Consider the following 18,542-nt stretch of genomic DNA (forward strand, 5'->3'; position numbering starts at 1 on the left):
TTTGATCACTTTCTTTCAAAATTAGCTTAGCTCTAAATTTGTGATTGTATATTAAAAGTCATTTATTTTTTTATATAAAGTTTCTTAAAAGTAATGTAGGTCGAATTCGTCCGCATGATTGCAAATAGTCAAATTCTTATTGATTCAAAAGTGGACATTTTCCCCTATAATATTTTATTTAAAATATGCATAAAAATATGCAAATAGTCAAATTCCCCTAAAATATTGGTCATTTATTTTTTTTTATTTAAAATATGCATAAAAACGAAAAGTGCTTTATACAGATGTACAAGCATCTTACTAGTTAGTACAACAAACATCAATAGCCAGAAAAAGAGGAAATTTTCTAGTCTTAAGAAGCCCATCATATATGTTGCAGCAAGAACAAAGAAATATAAATATGTGAGAAAATGTGGCAAAATTCCCTCTGATATCAAATATTGTTTGATGAATTTTCCCATTCATGACTGTAGTTGCTGACTTAACTGGTTCTTCTTTCGTATTTGAATGATAAATACATGACCTACAACCAATGCTGTTGTGCCGGAATTAGGCTTTAATCCTTAGCTTCCAGCGATCACATTTATCAATATGAACTATCAATTACCAAGAAAACATCATCAATGGATGTAAGAAACAAAGTGTACTAATTAATCTATATGTTCATGTCAGAATATTATAGTAATTTTCGTCATATCGCATTATTACGGAGCATGGATTGCACATAACTCTCTTTAAACTTGGGAATGGTGTTACTGTAGGTACATTTACAGAATTGCGGTTACAAAAGCCAACTTACTTGATCAATTTATCATACAATTGATCTTTACGATGGCGAGTTGCGACTGATCATATATTTCACCAAAAGAGAGACCATTAAAGCTATTCATTCATATAATGAGTAATCAGTCAATTTAGTCCCTAAACTATCACTCTCTCACCAACTTAGTCCCTAAACTATTAAAACCAACTAAAAGGTCCCTAAACTATATTCACATCCTTCAATTTAGTCCCTAAACTATTTTTCATCCATCAATTTAGTCCTCCGTTATATTTTCCTTTAATTGTTCTTTAAAATCCTAAAATCCAAAAGCTACTTTTACGCTTATATCTCTCTTCTCGATCAACTCTCTCAAATCATCTCAATCTGAAAACCCTAGCGCCACCTATACGCTCCAATTCCGGTTGTCGTCGTTGTTTTAAGGTACGTTTTTCATGCCAACTCCAGGATTAAGCCGAGGATCACGCAATGAAGGACCTTCTACTTAGTGCTTTTTTTTTTTTATTGTTGCTTATAATATTTGGTTTTTTGTAATGATGCATGCTAGTTTTCTAGTAATGAAATTATGGTTTATGATTAATATTGTTCTTTAGTTAACTATGGATTGTGATTTAGTTAGTTCTTTTGATGGATAATGAATTTGTTGACTTATGTAATGAATTTGATGGATTATGGTTTAGTTGATTTATGTAATGAAGATTATGGTTTATGGTTTAAATTATGGTTAAGTTTGTTTTTTGGTTTTTGTTGATTTAGCAGTAATGTTTCATTTGGTTTAGCAGTAATGAATTTGTGTTGTTACTAGGTAGTGAACGAATTTGTGTTGTTAGTTGTTACTAGGTAGTGAACGAGACAAAGGATGATTTAGCAGTAATGAATTATGTTAAAAATGAATTTGATTTAGCAGTAATGATTTAGCAGTGTTGTTACTATTTTGTTGTTTTTAAAGATAGTTTAGGGACTAAATTGAAGTATTTTTTATAGTTTATGGACTACTAACAGTCTCTTAACGGAAAAGTTAACCGAGGGACTAAATTGAAGGATGTGAATATAGTTTAGGGACCTTTTAGTTGGTTTTAATAGTTTAGGGACTAAATTGAAGGATGTGAATATAGTTTAGGGACTTTTTAGTTGGTTTTAATAGTTTAGGGACCAAGTTGGTGGGAGAGTGATAGTTTAGGGACTAAATTGACTGATTACTCTTCATATAAATCTAAGAGCTGCGTAAAGATCCTATCCATTTCTTACATCTCTACTAATATAGTTTTGATGTATAAATGTCTAATTAATGTCACCGTATTTAAAAACGTGTGCATTTATATTCTTTATTTACTTCAAAACTATCATAGTAAACACTTTCTATTGAGAATTGGAGACATCACCCCCAAACAGAAAAGAAAATGAAATTATCAAAAAAAGAAAAGAAAATGAAATATATGGCCTGTTATGGAAAGAGAAAATGAGAAAAGAAAGATTCATTATCATCAAAAGTTAGTTATTACATCGTGTAATTCACTTATATACTAGTTCTAGGTGTAGTCTACTGTAAATAAATCATGTAGACAGTTTTAACTGCCTTTCTCTTTAGTTGCTTCAGTAGCTTGTGTTACAGGCAAGATAGCATTTTTTTGCTTTTTCTCTATACACTTTGTTAATGCATCTTCCACGTGTTCACTACTATTTTCATGATCATTCAACAGCAATGTACAGTCTAAGGTATTGTTTGGTGCGTAAGAATGCAGCATGCATAGATCTTATATCTTTAAGGAGAGCTCTGTGAGTTTCTTTGGGACTAGATAAAACATTTTGCTTCTCTTTGGTATAATTTTCACGCTCTCTTTTCCCCCTTTACAGATATGTTAAGAGAGTGGGATTTATTTGCTTAATTGAATTATTTTTTATCTCTTGTTTAAATTTTTTGGGAAGAAATTTTCTTCAACAATCTCTTTATGTGCACTATCTCTTTATCATAATGAATTGCTTCTTTATCTTAAATAAAAGTACAATAGTTGAGAGAAAATTACCATTAGATTTAAGAAACTGAAGCGATGTGGAATTATTCCAGAAATACTTGAATCCTGTCACCCATTCTGTCATTAAAATCTAACAGTTTACCCCCAATTTCCTCTGTTGCATCATCCAGTAGTTTTTTGAGGTTTACCCCACCCAAAGCTGCATAGAGTTGTAACAAAATTAACCAACATGAATTGTGAAAAGAAGTCTTTCAAATTTAATTACAATTTATACAATAGACATCTATTTATACATTATAGAAGCATTTATAAATAGGAACAGTACCAGGAACTATGTTTGTTATTCCATCCAGAAATCCAGCCTGGGTATAGCAAAGATATTGTGAGAAAAAGGAACAGGAAATCATGATTGGAGCAATATTCAACAAGATAGTTTGTTCCTACCAAACTAGAATATACACATAATCTAAAGATGAACAACATGATGATCATAACCATGTAGTAAATAAGATTTAATTCATAATCACCGATAGTGTAAAGATTTCAGTCAATGATAATCGCTCGATCATTAAAAAAAATTCATTTTCATCATATCTAACTTAAAAGTCATGCAAATGATAGTTTGTGATTGGTTAACAATGTAAAAAATTTGCACCAACAGTAGATCAAAATTATTCCATAGAAAATATGCATAACCACAACAGCTAACAGTGAGATCAATGTATGCACATTACTTGCATAAGAGGCTAGCAAATAAAGTGAACAATAATGAAGTAAATAATGACTTTAGACAAATGAAAGAAACTGGGCCTGAATAAAAAGAAATCATTCTCTTCATTTTGATTTTCTTTAGTTGGAGAGTGTGATCACTTACAGGAATCCGAAGATCAAGTTTCTCGATTCCATCTCTGCCAGTTATTTTAATTCTCAGAGTCCGGGACCAGATTCCAGAAAAAGGGTCCCTTGAACTATCTGCACCATATTTATTGTACAAATCAGGTGTTATAACTTCCACAATGGGATCTTTGATAGTTTGACTTGTCTGCTCTGTATCAACTTGCTCTCTCTGTTGTATACTGTATAGGCTACTGCTCTCTGATAAATAACTAATTAGTAATTACATTGAGAATGCAAGAATAGAACGCACAATGTACATTTATAATGTAAATATTAGCATGAGAGTGAGACGTTTTCTTCTGTCTCTGTTTTAGAAATAAAACAGATCAATTCACTTAACAAAAGATAGCTCTCTCAGTTTACCATGACTAACAATCTATACTTAGTAAGATGACTTTTTTATGTCAATAAAATACTGTGCAACTATTTAATGATTTTCAGTGTTAAACATATCCTAGAGACATGGTTAGTTCGCAAAAACAGGCCTTTCTAGAGAAAATTGAAAAGGTTGTCTTCATATGATTCATTATCAGCCTACCCCTCCCCCAACCAAGTCCAACAAGTATTTATGGTAGCAAAGTACCAAACTAAACCATTAGGCAATAATTTGTTTTAAGAGATAATGAATTGATACAAAAAGATAATGCAGAGTAGAGTGCATTTGACTCTGAGAAGCCTACTGCCATTGTTTACTTATTTACTTATTTGCTTTTAAGATTTGTGTTTTCCAACCTCTCTTTGAAAGCAGTTGATCGGTAGTTGTAGCATAACGCTTCTCTTCTTCATAATACGCATTGAAACCTAAAATATCCTTAATTTCTTCAAAAGGTGGCATGCTTCCTGGAGGAGGAATACGGCCTCCTTTAATAGCAGTCAGTGCATCCTACACATGCAGTCATAGATATTATTTAAAATGATAAAAATTTAAATACTTCAAAGAAATATTAGAAAAAGGTAAAAAAAAAAAAAAAAGAGTTCAATATTAGAACACTATTTACTTTGGCCTATCAAAGAATCTGGGATATAAGTAAAATATTTTGAATATGTTCAATTTGTTCTCCATTTCAAGATCATAGCTTAGCAGTAGCCTCATTGATATTACCCACCACATTCAAGGCTTGTTTAGGAAGACTATCTATTTCTCCAGAAATAATCAATATAAACCGTCTAATTGTTTCTGCTAGACCAACATATTTCCCTAGGGAGTAAATACTTCTGCTACGAAAAAAGGTTGTGATAAGAAAAGTTCAGTTTTTTGTGCTTGTGCTACAGTTATGTGATTTGAGGAAAAATTTTATCCATTTGAAATGGAGCGGTTATAGACTTAAGTATAATTTTGTGATTTATATTATTAGGGAATCCATGTTAGAATCATGTAGTTTTTGCAAAAGTAACATCATAGGTGCATCTATTCTAGTCTTGTTAATAAAGATTTCATTCCAGGTAAAGTGTACTATCACTGGTTGAATGTTATATCTTGTTTCCTATGCTACTCATGGGCTGTGAGTGTGTGCCTGTGTGTGTGTATCTTGTAGCAGATGCTATTTATTGTGAGATAATATAATTACAATAGAAACTCTGCTGAAAATTTGACAATAGAACCAGTTCTTGGATATTGTTTTGCTAAATGTATTATTGCGACAGCTAGGCTTATGATAAGCAGTATTTTGGTTAGTTTAGCCTATGCTTGAGAACATGTAAAAACAAAGCAAACAATACTCAGGAACCTAGTATACAGAGAAGTGCCTCTTGGCATGTCTCATCTCAATCATGAACTTATCATCAACACATATAATATTAAATGATGATAATCAAAGCTAAAGAAAGGGAGGACATGTCACCTGCATTGCTCGTATAGAAACCCCGATCAAGGAAAGGGGATATGCAACAATTTTATAACCAATGTCTTCAAGTTCAAGAGGAGTGAGTATTGGTGTTTTGCCTCCTCCTTCAAGCATATTGGCCTACACAATGATACATATTAGCATAGCATATCATTTCCCTTTCTTTTTAATTAAATTGCTTATCTCTTGGACTTAATAGAAATACACCATTTTTGGAACAAGAGGAGAAACTTGACAAAAAGCTTCCATCTCTTGTTTGGAGGCGAGTGCGTCTATAAAAACAACATCAGCTCCAGCATCAGCAAATGCCCTTGACCTGTAGAGTGCTTCATCTAGAGACAGTGCTTGGCGTGCATCAGTTCGAGCCACAATCACAATATCAGATCCACTCTCATTTCTGGCATCAACTGCAGCTTTAATCCGCATAACAGCCTCTTCTCTAGACACCACTTTCCTCCCTTGTGTGTGACCACACGCTTTCGGGGATACCTAGCAATGAACCAACAAATCGAAGTAATTTAGAGAAAACTGGATACACCATATCAGCATAGATCAAATAATAAGCTTGTGAATGAATGAGGAGTAAATATTCAAGTTGGTCTTTGAAAATGTAGAACCTTATCAATCTAGTCCCTACATTGTCAATATTTCAAAATGGTATGCAAAATAGAGTACTATTCATGAATGTATTGAAATTACAAAAATATCCCTAGGCATGTATTTTGTTAGTACCTTCACTGACCAATCCGAATATCAAAAAATAAACATCAGTACAAAACTAACCAGAGAAACACATACAAGGACCAAACTGACTAATAAAAGACACAGTTTAGTGTGTTTTTGTAATTATGGTACTTTCAAGGATTATAGTAGGACACCGCCTCACACATTGAAGTACAAAAATAACTAAATATTAATGAAGTGAAGTTCATATCTATGTCTAAATCTATTATCAGATACAGATGATAATAGATTTAGACATAGATATGAAGAAACAATGATTCATGTGATGCATATGTCTAAATCTATTATCAGATACAGATGATAATAGATTTAGACATAGATATGAAGAAACAATGATTCATGTGATGCATATGTCTAAATCTATTATCAGATACAGATGATAATAGATTTAGACATAGATATGAAGAAACAATGATTCATGTGATGCATATGTCTAAATCTATTATCAGATACAGATGATAATAGATTTAGACATAGATATGAAGAAACAATGATTCATGTGATGCATGACTGTTCGGTGGCTTATGATACTTGGAAGCACCTAGTTCCATTAAGGGGGAGATTGGAGTTTTTCACTTGTGATTATCATGATTGGGTTGTTAGCAATTTGAAAGCTACTGTCACAGTAGCTGACAGTGTGGAATGGAAAGTGGTGTGGGCAACATGTTATTACTTATGGAGGTGGAGAAATAAAGTCAAGTTTGATGCAAATTTTGATCCAAATATAGAGATCATGAAGTATGTGGATTATTACTATAAAGCTAAACCAACATCAGACGTGGCTTTGAAGGGATCAAGAAGACGTGTTGATGTCCGATGGAAAGCACCTCAGCGGGATTGGATATGTCTCAATATGGATGGTGCCTTATTATGCGGTGTGGCTGGATGTGGTGGTGTATGGAAAGGAGGCTTTGCGAAAAATGTTGGGAGAGCTAGTGCTTATCAACCTACTGTCATTATAGTCTGTACAAATACCAATGGAGGAACAAATATGATTAATAAGTATTCTACAATTTTATGCATCATTTTCAAAAAAAAAATTTTTTTGAAGAAGCTAAATTAGCCCACCCAAATTGGCACCAGAGAGAATCGAACCTCAGACCTCAAGAGGAGCACACTCCCAGGTCCCAAGCCAATACCAATGCACCAACCCAAGTGGGTTTCATTTTCAAAAATATTGATAATGGGGAGGACTAGATTGATATTTCCCTACAATCTCAAGTACCTAAATGATTGAGGTACAAACGCTTTCATAACATAAGCTATTTTTGTAGCAAAAAATAAAATAAAGAAATTGTTTTTATATATGTATGGTACCTATGAACTGTTTTCATAAGTTATATTAGAGAACTTATGAAAATAAGCTGGATTTTTGTTTATAAAAATTGTCATAAGCCAGTAAATAAGTTGAAATAAGTGAATCCAAACAGAATACATAACAGAATCTAACTAACCTGATCTTCGAGAATGATTCCGGCAAAACCAGCGGCGATATAACCCTTAACAGTTCTTTTAACATTCATAGCATTGCCATAACCATTATCAGCATCACCAATAACAGGAATATTAACAGATTGAGTAATGAGTGAACCTTGATCAATCATTTCACCATAAGACAAAAAACCTGTATCAGGCAATCCTAATCGAGAAGCAGAGATTGAAAAACCGCTTGTGAAACACAAACGAAAACCAGCGGATTCAACTAGATTTGCACTCAGTGCATCGAAACATGCAGGACCTTGATGAACACCTGCTGAATCAAGGACTTCACGAAGGAGTTTCACTTTATCGCTATTTGATGATGAACATGAAATTATGCTTTTGCGTTGTGATTTGGAATGGAAAATGGAATGAGATTTGGATTGGAAAGAGGAAGAAAATGATAGACGTGCGTGGCGGAGGTGAGGAACACAACCACCGCTTACGCCGCCGCAACGACCACCAATAGTGGCGGAGTAACTTGTGCTGTTAGTAACTGCTGAACTGCAACAGTTCATGATGTTAGCTTCTTCTTCAACGGTTTCACTTTACTTCGTTTTAATCTCAAAGTGATTGATCAATCTATCAATAGTCGCTAGCTAGTGTACAGACAACAGACCAGGATTCAGCGCAAGGATATAAGTTGATCCAACGGTTCATTTTGTAAAATTTATATTCGTCAAAATGTTATTAAGCGGTGTAATATTATTTAAATGTTATACAGGGAGGTATCAAACTACACCCTGTAACATTTGAGTAATGTTACACTGCTTAATAACGTTCTAACAATAAATTTTACGAAATCCATCGTTGGATTGAAAGTTTATATCGTATAGATCATCTATATTAAATTTTATAAAAATCTAAAATTATTTGATATGTTATTGAGACTGATCAAAATTAACGGTTTATGCATTTTTATTGAATACCGTTATTGAGTTAAGAAAATCCTAAAAAATTCGATTTAAAATAACCAACTAACAAAAAATTCAATTCAATAGTATAAAGGGTCCGTTTGGATGACTTATTTTTGAGCTAATACGAAATAATTTCTGCAAATAAATAATTTTTATGTACTATTATAAGCTTTTAAAGGTAGTTTATAAAGGTATAATTTTTGTTAGTAAAAACTTATAAATTAACATAAAAAATTATTTATTTGCATAAACTATTTTCATAAGCTCAAAAATAAGTTAAATCCAAACGCACCATTAATTCAATAATTCTGACTTGGATTGGCTTAGTGGTATTGGCTTGAAACATTAGAGTGTGCTCCTCTCAAACTCTTAAAAATAAGTCAAATTCAAACAAACCATTAATACTAATATTAGTATCACACAACAATATTAGTATCCACAACACTTAGAATAAACTTCAATATTCTCCGTAAACAATTAGGATCAAAACTTAATGCAAATATTTGTAATTTGCGAAACTAAATCATGTGCATAATTCATTCATTATAATATTTAATATGGCACAATTCACCTAACCTCAACATGTCATTGAACATGAGATTGTTATGGTTTTGCAAAGATTGTGTTAAATGATGTGGCATCTATGATTGGAATTTTTGGATTAAGGTTTTTGTTATCAAAATTGTCAACGCGTGCGGCCTTAGCTAATAAGGGAGTTATTACTAATCCCCTTTGAGTTGTCATGCATTTTTTGTTTTCGAGAGATTGAAGAGATTCAACATGTATTGTTTAATTGTCAGTTTTTGCAACAAGTGTGTATGTAAGAAAATTTGTTGTTGGAAGCAAGTGGATAATATTGTTTTTGAAGATATTTGGAGTCACTTCAATTTATTTGGCAATTTGGTGAAATGCAACTATGCAAGAAATGTCACAAGGTGAGACATTTGATTTGGCTTGTAATAACATGGTGTATTTGACGTCTAGAGAATAATATCATGTTTTGAGGAGCTTTTCCGAATTTACTTATATTTGTTGATCAAATTATGTATATTTTGTGGTTTTGGTTAGAATTGGGATAAATATTCCATATATATAGCATCTAAAAGTATTTTTGAATAGTAAGGGTTAAATATATTTTGTACTCCTTATACTTCTTTTTTGCTTATAAAAAATATGTAGCAAGTAAAATATAATAATCTTTAAAATTAGTGGTCTTTTGATTATTTATACCATAAAAACGAAAAAAAAAACTTCCAGGAATTGGCGCAATTTAAATTTTTTGGGGGGGGGGGGGGGAAGAGGGCATAAGCCCGGACCGCTTAATAATGTGCATAGTCGAAATACCAACACCATCGGCTAAATTTGTTTGAATTGTATATGATTATTATTAAATTATTATTCTTTATCCTTTATTTTTTTTTGTTAAATAGGTTGGTGACTAGAAATTCCACTTTAAAGGTAAATAAGTGAAATGTCCGGAGTTCGAACCTTAACTCCTACATATATAATGCGATGTTCCATATCAATTGAGTTAAAGGATTCTTTATAAATGGTATTGTATTATATCTAAAGATTTTTTTTTAAAGGATTCTATAACTAGTAATGCATGGAATAAAATAATTGAAGTTCAACAGAGACGTACGTATGCAATACATATGCAAAGATACAAATCCCGCAATCACCTTCAAGTGAGACAAATTGCTAAACGATTAAACAAGCTTAGAGAAGAAAAGAAACATCGAAGGAGGTTATGATTCCGATAGAATAGAATGTAAAGAACAATGCAAGAAAGAAATACTAATGTGACAAGATTAAAACACCCTTAATATAATATACAAAAAATTGGTGGTGTAGTTTGTTTTTACGCAAATAAACTCAACTCATATCATTAAAAAAAAAAAAATAGACAAAATTACACTGCAAGTTCTTTGTCTTATTTTTTTTGGCTTAATTAGTAAAATGGTCCCTTAAAGACATTTTTGGTTTCAGATTGGTCCCTTAAAAAAAAAAGGTCCAAATAGGTCCCTTAAAGAAAAAAACGAATAGGTCCCTTAAAGACATCTCTGTTAATCAGTTTGGTCCTATTTATACCTCTTTTTAGGGACCAAACTGATTAACGGAGATGTCTTTAAGGGACCTATTCGGACTTTTTTTTCTTTAAGGGACCTATTTGGACCTTTTTTTCTTTAAGGGACCAATCTGAAACCAAAAATGTCTTTAAGGGACCATTTTACTAATTAAGCCTATTTTTTTATAACATTTTGATCTTTTATCTCTTTTTCTTTGTAACATATAGGTACTTTATTTTTTTTAAATAAATATGATAAAAGACCAAAGTGTTACAAAAAAAAAAAAGACTAAAGTGTTACAAATAAAAAAAGATAAAGGACTAAAATGTTACAAAAAAAAAAAAGATAAGGGATCAAAGTGTTACAAAAAAAAGATAAATGACCAAAGTGTTACAAAAAAAATAAGATAAAGGACTTGTAGTGTAATTTTGCCAAAAAAAAAAAATAATTCTCGTGAGTTTAGCTCAGTTGGTAGGAATATGACATATATTATGCAGAAGCCGGAATTTGAACCTCAAACACTCCAGAATTTGAACCTCAAACACTCCATTTATTCATTTTAAGTGGAAAAAAATGAAATTTCAAACCACTAAACTACTCGATCGACCGGAAAAAAAAGGAGGAGTATTATATAACAAAACCAAAACCATATATTATTAAATAAATAAAAAATCTAAAAAGGAGATGGGCACTGATGTATATATAAAGCATAACAAACTCAGCTTACTCATGCATCAATCATAACTTACACCATTATCAAGCAAATAAAATATTTCAAGAAACCCCTGATAACTCAATTAAATTTGTAAGAAATCATGGGTTCTGAGAATGTGCCCAAATCAAGTGAACTCTTTCAAGCTCAAGCTCACTTGTATGATCACATCCTTAGTTTCTTGAAACCCATGTCCATCAAGTGGGCAGTTGAATTCAACATACCAGATATCATCCACAATCACGGCCGACCCATTACGCTTCCTCAGCTTGTCTCTGCACTTCAAATTCCGGAACAAAAAACCGCTTGTGTTCGGAGCCTCATGCGTTTATTGACGCACAATAAGTTTTTTATAATTGTGATTGCGGACGAGAAAGAAGCATATGATCTTTCTCCAGCATCAGAGCTCCTTGTTAAAGGAACTGATCATTGTTTAACTTCGATGGTTCGGTTGTTAACAAATCCAACTCTTGTTGATTTATATAATCATTTAAGTAAATGGACTTCTGGAGAGAAACTCACAATTTATGACACGACATTAGGCAAAGATGACTATTGGAGTTTTATTCATCAAAATCCATTACATTTGAAGTATTTCAATGATGCTATGGAAAGCGATTCTCGTGTTGTGAGGTTGGCACTAAGAGATTGCAAATCGGTTTTTGACGGTTTGGTTTCTCTGGTAGATGTTGGAGGTGGAACCGGAAACACTGCTAAAATTATTTGTGAAACATTTCCTATGTTAAAATGCATAGTATTAGACCTTCCACAAGTGGTAGCTGATTTACCAGGAAATGGAAATTTGAGTTTTATGGGTGGAAACATGTTCCATTCTATCCCTCAAACTGATGCAATTTTATTAAAGGTATGCAAAATGAAATTTCTGTTGAATTCTATGACTTTCTTTCACTCAACTATCTATCAACATTATTGTTAATAGTAATGCTACATGACACCTTTTATGTATGCAACATCTAGTTAATCATGTGTAAAAATGTAGTTAATTCAGTTGATGAAATAGTTAATTCAATTCACATTGAAAATTGTGCTTAATTCATGTAGTTGAATTGACTACATTGTTGGTCGTGAATTAAATTAATCATCTACTCAACTGAATTAACTATATTTTTACATGCGATTAACCATGTGTTACATGTGAATGAAAAAGTGGGTGTTCATAATAAAAATTGTATTGTTAAATCCTTTTAATATTTTTTTTTCCCCTTTCACTCTTGCAGTGGATTTTGCATGATTGGAATGATGAAGACTGTGTCAAGATACTTAAAAATTGCAAAGAAGCTGTTTCAAGAAATGAGAAAGGAGGAAAAATCATCATCATAGATATTGTGATAAATGAAAAGCAAGATGAACATGAAATGACAGAAGTCAAGCTCTTCTTTGACATAGTTATGATGGCTAGTTTTAATGCAAAAGAAAGGGATGAAGAAAACTGGAAGAAAATCTTCAGTGAAGCAGGGTTCACACGTTACAAAATATTTCCCATATTTGGTTTTAGATCACTTATTGAACTTTATGTTTAATTAAATTCTGCCAATTTATAAGTGTATGTTGTACCAAACTACCAATGATAGGTAAAATCACCCAATCCTATTCCTAACTGAGTGATATAATAAGGTGATGTAGTTAGTTAAGTTTGTTTTAATTTAGTTTTGTATGAACTATACTTTTATATAAAGTGCATGTCCTAAAAAAATTAATAACATTTCTATAAATTTAATATTGATCTATTGTCTGGTTTAAAAGTAATAGCATTGTATTTGTATGGCTCAATTCCATCTAGGTATGGTAGTATGAGGAACTTGACATGCCCTTACAATTTCATACGATAATTAATTTGAACATACCTTCACTAAAACGGTAATTAATCTCTCTCTGTAACTCCAAATTTAGTGGAGTTTGATTCTGTGGAAAACTAACTCGATTGCGGTCATTTCGGTACCAATTTGGTGAATTATTGATCCAAATTGAGTTCTGTGCGAAGCTTTGAACTTGAGGCTCAGAATGAGATTTTGTGCAGAATTTTGGTGGGGGCAAAATCCAACAAATTATAAAATAGGGGGGTAAAATTCTGCGTTTTTCAAAACAGGGGGGGTAAAACTACACTTAAGCCTATTATTTATTTTTAATATGGGTCAATACATAGCGGCTATACTGATTTATGAAACATTAATCGGTAAAAGCCGGAAACATTAACCAATTCCAATATCAATACATAGCGACTATACCGGTTTATGAGAAAAAGCGACGCTATTTTGAGTATACCGAAGTCAAGATGCCATACCGACTTTTGTATCGGATAACCAAAATTCCGATACGCAATACCGGCACTATACTGGATATTTAACAACACCGAAAAAAAAAAATTCATTAACTTGATAAAAAAATAAAAATAACACTTGACAATGTTATTTCCTGAAGCAGTCGTTTCTTGTATGTTGGTAGTTCTCTTTCCAATAGTAATTCAAACGGACTTCTACGAATTTAGTAAGAATGACAAACTTATTTTCAAACATTTCTCTCTCTTTAGATTATCTTCCCAATCAATATATTTCTAATTCTATAGAGAAAATTAGCACATAGTTTGCAGCAATGTATTATTAGCCTTTGATTCCTCCGTAGAAATGAAACAGAAAATTTCAAAATAGTTGTCTAATAATCGTTTCAAGACTATGCATGATTCATAAGATGGATTTTATTCATGTTGATAAATACGCTGATCAGATATTTAGCTTCATATGCTGAACCAGATACACAAGTTAAGGAGATAAAAGCATGTCTAGATTACATACGATACAATACAACTGAGATGAGAAGACTAAAACGCCCTTCTGTAAAAGGGTTGTTATTTACTCAATTTTGTTCTCTTTTCTTAAAGGCTTAAAGCTGGTGATCTGTACCCGTAGCATAGCGCTCCTCCTCTTTATAATAAGCGTTGAAACCAACAATATCCTTAATTTCTTCAAAAGATGGCATGCTCTCCGGTGGAGGAATACCGCCTCCCTTGATGGCACCGAGTGCACCCTTCAAATTCAGTCACAACAATCAGTGAATCATAAAATCTGAGTGAAACTTAACTAAAAATATTAAAAAAGAAGTTGAAATGGGATTTAAGAATCAAGTCAATCAACAATGCTAGTTTTTGGCAATTAGGAAAATTACTTAAAAAATAACCACTAATCTTCACTCAACTACACTAAACTAACTCACAATCTTTCTTGCAACTTTAATGAAAATAGACGTAGTTGTTGTAACTACATGTGTAAGTGTTGTGTTGGTACTATCTATTGAACACCAAACACATCTTTAATCTGAAGTGTAAGTGCTACATACGTAGAAAAGAATTAAGAATTCAACACAACATTGGCGACTGGCGTATGTTGCTCTCAGAAAGGTATTTCTCAAGAAAAGTAAAGATATAACTTGTGTAAAACAGATATTCACGCAGATAGTTGTATATCACTAGTATCTCTCAGCATGCTTATACTATTATTAAAGGGAAAGCATGGAAAGGCATGTGAATTTTACCTGCATCGCTCGTATGGAAACACCCATCAAAGAAAGTGGATAAACAGCAAGTTTATAACCAACTTGATCAAGTTCCTGAGCATTAAGTATCGGTGTTTTTCCTCCTCCTTCAAGCATATTTGCCTACACACATTCACAAACATAAAGTACAACACAACAAGTCAAGCAACATGTATAAGAGTACATATATTCATATTTAGTCTTGAAATTGTAGGATGTATCAACATAGTTTTCTACATTTATCATTATTCTGATGATCAAGTTGTCTCTATGTCAGGATCTATTATCAACATAGTTTCAAATGCATCATCAACATTACCAACTTAATGTCATTATAGTCCTCGCAAATACCAGTTAGCCTGATTAATATTTTACAATTTCAACAATAATTTTAGAATATTGATAATATAAAAGATTAAGTTAATACAACCCTAAAATTTCAAACATTGATATTTACTCATTTATTTATACACCAACATGATTACACAACACACACACAGATAAACGCGCACCAGTTTAGGAACATGAGGAGCAACTTGACAAAAAGCCTTCATCTCTTCAACAGAACCAAGTGCATCTATAAAAAGTACATCAGCTCCAGCTTCAGCATATGCATTTGACCTCCAAAGCGCTTCTTCAAGAGACACACCTTGACGTGCATCACTGCGAGCCACAATCACAATATCAGATCCACTCTCATTTCTAGCATCAACTGCTGCTTTAATCCTCATAACTGCCTCCTCTCTCGAAACGACTTTCCTCCCGCGTGTGTGTCCACATGCTTTTGGCGCCATCTAAATTCCATTATATGTGTATTAACAAAACATTACACAATAGTGTCAATAAATTTGGCTCCTCCAAAATTGTGTTGTGGTTGTTAATTCAGTTAAATATACGATTAATTTAGATCACCTCAAAAATTGTGAAATTATGGCTAGTCAATTAGTTGAATTATCCACATTGTAACGGTGAAATGAATTAACCATCTACTCAACTGAATTGATCACATTTTTATCTTTTTGGTATTAACCCTCTGGTTTTCAAGGGAAGGTCCTAGTAATCCGGAGTTTGGCAACACAATAAGTAAAGTTTGACTAAGAATTGTTTCCACCAGGAATGGAACTCAGTTTCTTCCAAACAATTCATTCAACCACTTGAGGTCAATGTCTTGGTTGAATTGATCACATTTTCTAGATGTAATTTAAAGTGATGTTAAAAATTAAAATAGCATTATTATTCTTAATTAGTAATTAATTAGTAAATTACCTGATCTTCGAGAATGATTCCAGCAAAACCAGCAGAAATAAAACCCTTAACAGTTCTCTTAACATTCATGGCATTACCATAACCATTATCAGCATCACCAATAACAGGAATATTAACAGATTGAGTAACGATACGACCTTGATCGAGGATTTCACCGTAAGAAATGAAACCGGCATCTGGAAGACCTAATCTGGTTGCTGAAATTGAGAAACCGCTTGTAATGCAGTAAGAGAAACCGGCGGATTCGATTAGTTTGGCGCTGAGTGCGTCGAAAGAAGCTGGACCTTGATGGCAGCCTGGGGAATTGATGATTTCGCGAAGTGCTTTAACTTGTTGTTCTTGTGATTTCGCCATTTTAGCACAATGAATTTGGGATTTCTGGTTATCACTTATGTGTATGGTGGAAAAAGTTGACTGTGAGTGAGTGGATTAGAATTTCATGGGATTTTAAAAGTCTTGTAAAAGAGAGTTTTATTGCTAAAAATTACTAAGTTGGTCATTTCACAAAAATATATTATTCATTAGTTATTTTGTTTTGACCGTTTTTTTAGTAATATATATATAAATATAAATATTAGTTTATAAAATCTTGTTCAATTTGTTTAGATGAGTATTTTTAAAATATTAAATTTTTATAATTTTTATTAATATATAATTAAGGATATTAGAGTATCCACAATGGAGCTACTCATTTTCATTTTTGAGTATTTAACTGGACTACACATCACTTATTTATAATTTTTTAATAATAGTACTTAATAAGTATTCATTCTCTCCAACCCAACACATCTTAAAAAATCCTAAATCAGTCCCACTAATAACTCATCTCTCCAATAACTCTACATCATTGTAAATAGGTCCCACAAAAATTATATAGGTATCATTTCTTATTGTATAACTAGTACCTAATAAGTACTCATTTATGTTTTGCTCAAATGGTGGTACTTATTAAGTACTAGTACTTAAAAAATAAGTACTCACCATATGGTCTTAGTAATCAAAATTGTGTATTGACGTACGTGCAATTGTCAAACAAAATCTTATAATTAGGGACAGAGGTAGTATAAGGTGAATAAGTCAAGTTTTCGGGATTTTGTCAAAAAAAAAGTGGAGTGTCCAGGATTCGAACCCCGACTCTTGTATATAAAATGTCGATGTTCCTGCTAACTGAACTAAGTTTATGAGGACAAAGAGATTTTTTTTATAAGAGGCTTGAGAGAGTTTTTACGATTCCATCTTGAAAAAACATAATTTTTTTACCCCCATTGTCTTTATCTTTAAAAATAACATATTCTACCTAAAATAAATTACATCTTACAATTTTATTTTATTCTCACAATAGAGGTTGATATGCATCAATTGTTGAAAAGTATACATAACCTTCAAAAATTCATGAAATAACTCTATGAACTTTGGACTTGTGAAATTCTTGTAATTTACTATGAAATAAACTGCTTGAATGATAGGTGTTTGATTTTAAAACAAGAAAATGATAGAATTTGACATAAACACATGTAAGAACAAAATTGGAACAAAATAAAGAAAAGAGAAGAAATGAAATAAAGTAGAAGGGGCGTCACACTCTTTCTAATCTAAGAGAGAATGATAAGTTTATGGATAAAGATCACCTCCTAAGCTTTGGATTGCATCACTTGTGCCTTGGATTGTGTCCTCATCAAAAGTTGATTTATATTGTTTTTGTGATTTTAACTCAGTTAATAAATATATTATATTTTATATATAAGAAATAAGATTTTAATTCGAATTAGGTTTTAAAATTGGACTAAAAACGATCGTGACAAAACGATATTGGTGGTATGTGTTATGGTCTTTATAGAGTGAATAAAAATCATGGAAATAGCCGCGACAAACTCCATTACATTCATCACTAGAATTTATCAGTGGTTAATTTGAATTTTAGAATAAACTAATTCTTTGAAAAATTATGAATATGAACTACGGTTATGAAAACAAAGGTGAAAAATTATGAATATGAACTAGGGGTAGAATTTGAACACATGACACTATTTAAGGTGAAATTTTAATCACTAGACTATTAATTACTGCATGAAACTGTTTAAAATCGATATACAATTGAAGCTCTCGTTATCGACTTAAAACCCTATTATGTGTACGATATTGGAGTACTATATGACATTGAAATAACCATTATCACAAACTCTGTAAATGTAACTTTGTGTCGCATGTGACTTCGGTGGACCTAAACAGTAGCTCTAAATCATGTAAACGGAGTAACAGATGGAGTACAATAATGACTGATGAAGAAGTTCTGTCAAAAAAATAATGAATGATG

General features: G+C 32.1%; 3 protein-coding genes across 6 annotated transcripts; 1 reads left to right on the top strand and 2 right to left on the bottom strand.

Moving 5' to 3' along the window:
• Positions 1–261: 261 nt before the first annotated feature.
• On the bottom strand, positions 262–8,331 carry LOC123890763 (2,3-dimethylmalate lyase). Of its 4 annotated transcripts, none has more exons than XM_045940448.1 (8): positions 7,694–8,329; positions 5,703–5,984; positions 5,493–5,615; positions 4,384–4,534; positions 3,629–3,726; positions 3,080–3,116; positions 2,806–2,953; positions 262–596 (listed from the first exon to the last, which is right to left on the bottom strand). In XM_045940448.1, exons 1-7 carry the CDS (start codon positions 8,234–8,236, stop codon positions 2,838–2,840), a joined length of 1,350 nt encoding a protein of 449 aa, XP_045796404.1. In that variant the 5' UTR covers positions 8,237–8,329; the 3' UTR covers positions 262–596; positions 2,806–2,837. The 4 variants fall into 4 exon arrangements, with proteins under 4 accessions (XP_045796404.1, XP_045796403.1, XP_045796402.1 ...); XM_045940447.1 differs by having other exon boundaries at positions 262–571; positions 3,629–3,849; XM_045940446.1 differs by having other exon boundaries at positions 3,629–3,849.
• Positions 8,332–11,519: 3,188 nt separating this feature from the next.
• Positions 11,520–12,957, top strand: LOC123892170 (isoflavone-7-O-methyltransferase 9-like). The gene is made up of 2 exons (XM_045941992.1): positions 11,520–12,281; positions 12,655–12,957. Exons 1-2 carry the CDS (start codon positions 11,520–11,522, stop codon positions 12,955–12,957), a joined length of 1,065 nt encoding a protein of 354 aa, XP_045797948.1.
• A 1,154-nt stretch (positions 12,958–14,111) lies between these two features.
• LOC123890764 (2,3-dimethylmalate lyase-like) lies at positions 14,112–16,654 on the bottom strand. Its single transcript, XM_045940450.1, has 4 exons — positions 16,229–16,654; positions 15,475–15,756; positions 14,963–15,085; positions 14,112–14,458 (listed from the first exon to the last, which is right to left on the bottom strand). Exons 1-4 carry the CDS (start codon positions 16,580–16,582, stop codon positions 14,315–14,317), a joined length of 903 nt encoding a protein of 300 aa, XP_045796406.1. The 5' UTR covers positions 16,583–16,654; the 3' UTR covers positions 14,112–14,314.
• Positions 16,655–18,542: the final 1,888 nt, after the last annotated feature.

Source organism: Trifolium pratense, linkage group LG6 (assembly GCF_020283565.1).
Source record: "Trifolium pratense cultivar HEN17-A07 linkage group LG6, ARS_RC_1.1, whole genome shotgun sequence".
Classification (NCBI taxonomy): Eukaryota; Viridiplantae; Streptophyta; class Magnoliopsida; order Fabales; family Fabaceae; genus Trifolium; species Trifolium pratense.

Bases quoted from the DNA above. Each gene is read 5' to 3' on its own strand.
- LOC123890764 (XM_045940450.1), bottom strand. From the start codon at position 16,582: ATGGCGAAATCACAAGAACAACAAGTTAAAGCACTTCGCGAAATCATC. The intron at 15,757-16,228 runs GTAATTTACTAA...AATGGAATTTAG, and splicing joins GAATCATTCTCGAAGATCAG to ATGGCGCCAAAAGCATGTGG. The intron at 15,086-15,474 runs GTGCGCGTTTAT...GAATGTGTGTAG, and splicing joins CTCCTCATGTTCCTAAACTG to GCAAATATGCTTGAAGGAGG.
- LOC123890763 (XM_045940447.1), bottom strand. From the start codon at position 8,236: ATGAACTGTTGCAGTTCAGCAGTTACTAACAGCACAAGTTACTCCGCC. The intron at 4,535-5,492 runs GTGACATGTCCT...CTGCATGTGTAG, and splicing joins TTTCTATACGAGCAATGCAG to GATGCACTGACTGCTATTAA. The intron at 2,954-3,079 runs GTACTGTTCCTA...AACTCTATGCAG, and splicing joins AATAACAAACATAGTTCCTG to CTTTGGGTGGGGTAAACCTC.
- LOC123892170 (XM_045941992.1), top strand. From the start codon at position 11,520: ATGGGTTCTGAGAATGTGCCCAAATCAAGTGAACTCTTTCAAGCTCAA. The intron at 12,282-12,654 runs GTATGCAAAATG...TCACTCTTGCAG, and splicing joins CTGATGCAATTTTATTAAAG to TGGATTTTGCATGATTGGAA.